This window comes from Nicotiana sylvestris, chromosome 5 (genome assembly GCF_000393655.2).
Source record: "Nicotiana sylvestris chromosome 5, ASM39365v2, whole genome shotgun sequence".
NCBI classification, from domain to species: Eukaryota; Viridiplantae; Streptophyta; class Magnoliopsida; order Solanales; family Solanaceae; genus Nicotiana; species Nicotiana sylvestris.
Genome location: NC_091061.1, coordinates 158,815,203 through 158,818,504, shown reverse-complemented (window position 1 = coordinate 158,818,504; position 3,302 = coordinate 158,815,203). Strand labels below are relative to the sequence as shown.

The following is a 3,302-nucleotide window of genomic DNA, read 5'->3' as shown; positions in this document are numbered from 1 at the left end:
CACCGTGGGGCACAAGGTTTGAGATGACCAAAAGAAGAAGTCTCAACCCAAATAAAAGAAAAGAAGAACAAGAAAAGTAGTTGAACTCTCAGTGAAGAAGCGGAGAAAAGATGCGGACTGCTCAAGATATGATTGAAGGCACAAGTTTTGCATGTCCCGCCTTGATCCGAAAAACCGAAGAAACATGAATCAGCGGTTGCAGCTAACGAGCATCAAGATTCAGATCAGAGTCTGCAGGAAGAACCATACAAGACTCAAGATCAAGATTAGAAGGTTTATAGATAGGAATCTTGTAACTCGTAGTTGATAGGCTTAGCTAGTGTAGCTTTTTATTTTTCATTTTGGTGTAATAAGGAGCTCAGCAAGCAGAAACAGTAGCAACAACAGTGAAATCACAGTTTTTCGATAGTTCCGACTACCAAAACTTTTCGAACTGCACTGATCTGATTCCTTTATAGCTAAGGATATGTAGGCAACCTCGGAAGCAAGGTTCGGTCAGATCTTTCAAAAAATGCTTCCAAATGGAGTTTCAAACGAGCAAAAATTGCTCATAATTGCTCACTTTATCTTTGCTCGAAAACTCTTCATATTTTCAAGTAAAGAGGGGCAGCTGTGAGCACCTAATTTTTGCCCTACATGAAAATAACTCCTAAAAATAAACCAAAAAATAATTTTTAAGGGATTTTAGAAGTTTTTCTTTATTTAGTTGTATTTCATGCTTTTTTAATATTTTAAAATCATAGAAAAATCATAAAAAATTGTCATGTTTTAATTCTCTATGTCATCTTTGGCTTAATTTGAATTTAAGAATTTAATTTCATAATTAAATTGCATTCATTAAACAAAATAAAAAAAATTACTACAATAGTCATGTCCACATTTTAGCTTTTAGTTTTAAATTAATTAGTGTTAATTAGTAAAATAAGTAAGATTAACTTTATAAAATAATTTAAGGTAGAATCTAATTTAGGATTTTATTTAGCTTGTTTAATTAATTTAACTAGATTTTTTAAAATCAAAGAAGAAAATAAGAACAAAAGAGAAAAAGAAAGTTGTCTTATTTTTGAATTGGGCCAAGGCTCAAGAGGCCTAAAACAAGTTAAATTCACCCCAAAACCCCTCCCCTTTAATTAAAATACCAAGACTTAGACCTAGAACAAAAAACATCAGATAATTAGATCCTAGACCTAAGCGATAGAGACCCCTAGAGAGAGCTTGAAAAATGGCGCATCTGAATTTTTTTTCTTCTTCTTCTCCGTTCTTTATTCTTCCCATCCTCACTCACCCCAAGCTAAGGAGTCGCCTCCTCTTCTAGCTCCCTGATCTCTCTTAGTCTTGAGAGAACAACATCAAGCCAAAAACAAGTTTGGAAATAAAAAAATAGAAAAAATAAAAAAAATCTGAAAATCACAAACCTTTGGAAACAAGAGAGAAAACTGCATTTCGACGAGGTCCGAAGGGGGATTGACTACTGAAGTTCCAAAATTCAACTTCCTCTATTTTTTTCTGGGTTTGCACAAGCCATCGAAGCTCGAAGACATGACTATTTTTGTTGATTTGGTTGTTTCAAAAGGCTGCTAAACTCTAGTTTTTTTTCTTGGCATTTAGGTATGTTCTCTATGAACTATCTCAGATTTGCTTTGTTATAAAATTATAACTGATGTTGAGTTTTGTCTGATTTTGTTATAAATTGCGTTGATGTTCTCTCCTATGCTCTACGACTAATACTGTGAGTTCGATTTGTTGCTTATAATCGTTTTCCATGTTAGTTTGAAGTTCTGATTTTCAATCTTAGGATGAAATTTAAAGTTAAAATATGCATTAATTAATTTAGTTGCTATTGACAGTAGACCTATCTTTAGTTTCATTAATTAATTCCATTGCTTTAATTTCGTTTCAGAAATGTAGAGGTATATATAAAAGTGTCCTAATATTTGAAAAAATTTCAAGAAGGAATAAATGTTCTTGATAAGCAGTGTCTAACTAAGGCGGATTCGACCAAACTAGATCGAATTATATATATATATATATATATATATATATATATATATATATATATATATATATGAAGTTAGATTTTACATTTCAAAATTTACGGCCTCACTTCAGCATTTATAGCGCCTAAATCCCCCTCGACACCGCATCTTTGTAATCAGCATTTCAGTTATCAATAAAATCATCATCATCATTCAAAACCCAATTCTCTCTCAGCTTCCGCAATTGCTCATGACATTGGTTTTCCCGCACGACACTGGCAATCTAGTCTAGCGTGCGGAGGGGACCTCATTGGCGGACAACAACCGCACTGACATCGGTTGCTTAGCCTTACGTTGCCCTTCCAAAGAACATCAGGAAGGTGTTGCGTAATAGTTGGTATCAGAGCAACTGTTACGCACACCTTCCTGATGTTCTTTGGAAGGGCAACGTAAGGCTAAGCAACCGATGTCAGTGCGGTTTCTGTCCGCCAATGTATTCTATATTTGCTATTGCTTATAAGACTTTTTTTGTGTGGTAAAAACAAGGAAATATTTATTTATATTAAGTCATTACAGGGACATTGTACGTCCCATTATAGCTGCTTTGAGCAGATAATACACATAGGTTTCCAAAACTAGCAAACTTAGTAGACATAGATATAGGGATTGTTCTAGTAGACAACACGCCTTCTTTGTCTGATTGTAAGGTATATATATGTATATATATATATATATTATCACTTGACTGTTGCTTAGACCCTTCATTTGCCAAAGCATGTGCTGTTTTGTTCCCCTCCTGGAAGCTATGCCGGATGACTGAATTCCCCAACTTCTTCAACTGAGACCTACAAGAATCAAACAATATTGTTAAAGATAGGGATTTTTTGTTTTAACAGTTCAATTACCTCGATAAAGTCTGTTTCAATTTCCACCGGAGTTAGTTGATGGTTTATTACTAGATGCAGCCCATGCTCTAAGGCACTTAGCTCGGCATGAGTGTGGTTGAGTGCATAGATCTTTTTGGAGAATCTTATAACCCAGTCCCCATTAGCATTTCTTATAACACCTCCAATACCACCAGTCTTGTCTTTAACGTAGTAGCAGCCATCCATGTTAAGCTTAAAAGATCTTGGAAGTGGAGGGAACCACCTGACTTGGATATTTTTAGTAGTAATGGGAGTGGTGGAGGTCCCTGTATAGAACACATATTCCATAGCCCTCATACACACTGTTTTAATATCAACAAACATGTTAGTTCCATTAAAGACATTATGGTTTCTGTTTGTCCAAATGTGCCACAGGGAAAAGGGAAAGAAAAAGTCCCAA

The 3,302-nt window shown here is 34.9% G+C and overlaps 1 protein-coding gene across 1 annotated transcript; it reads right to left on the bottom strand.

The window, feature by feature from the left end:
* Positions 1-202: 202 nt before the first annotated feature.
* Positions 203-3,088, bottom strand: LOC138869550 (uncharacterized). Its single transcript, XM_070147177.1, has 3 exons — positions 2,871-3,088; positions 2,718-2,821; positions 203-231 (listed from the first exon to the last, which is right to left on the bottom strand). Exons 1-3 carry the CDS (start codon positions 3,086-3,088, stop codon positions 203-205), a joined length of 351 nt encoding a protein of 116 aa, XP_070003278.1.
* Positions 3,089-3,302: the final 214 nt, after the last annotated feature.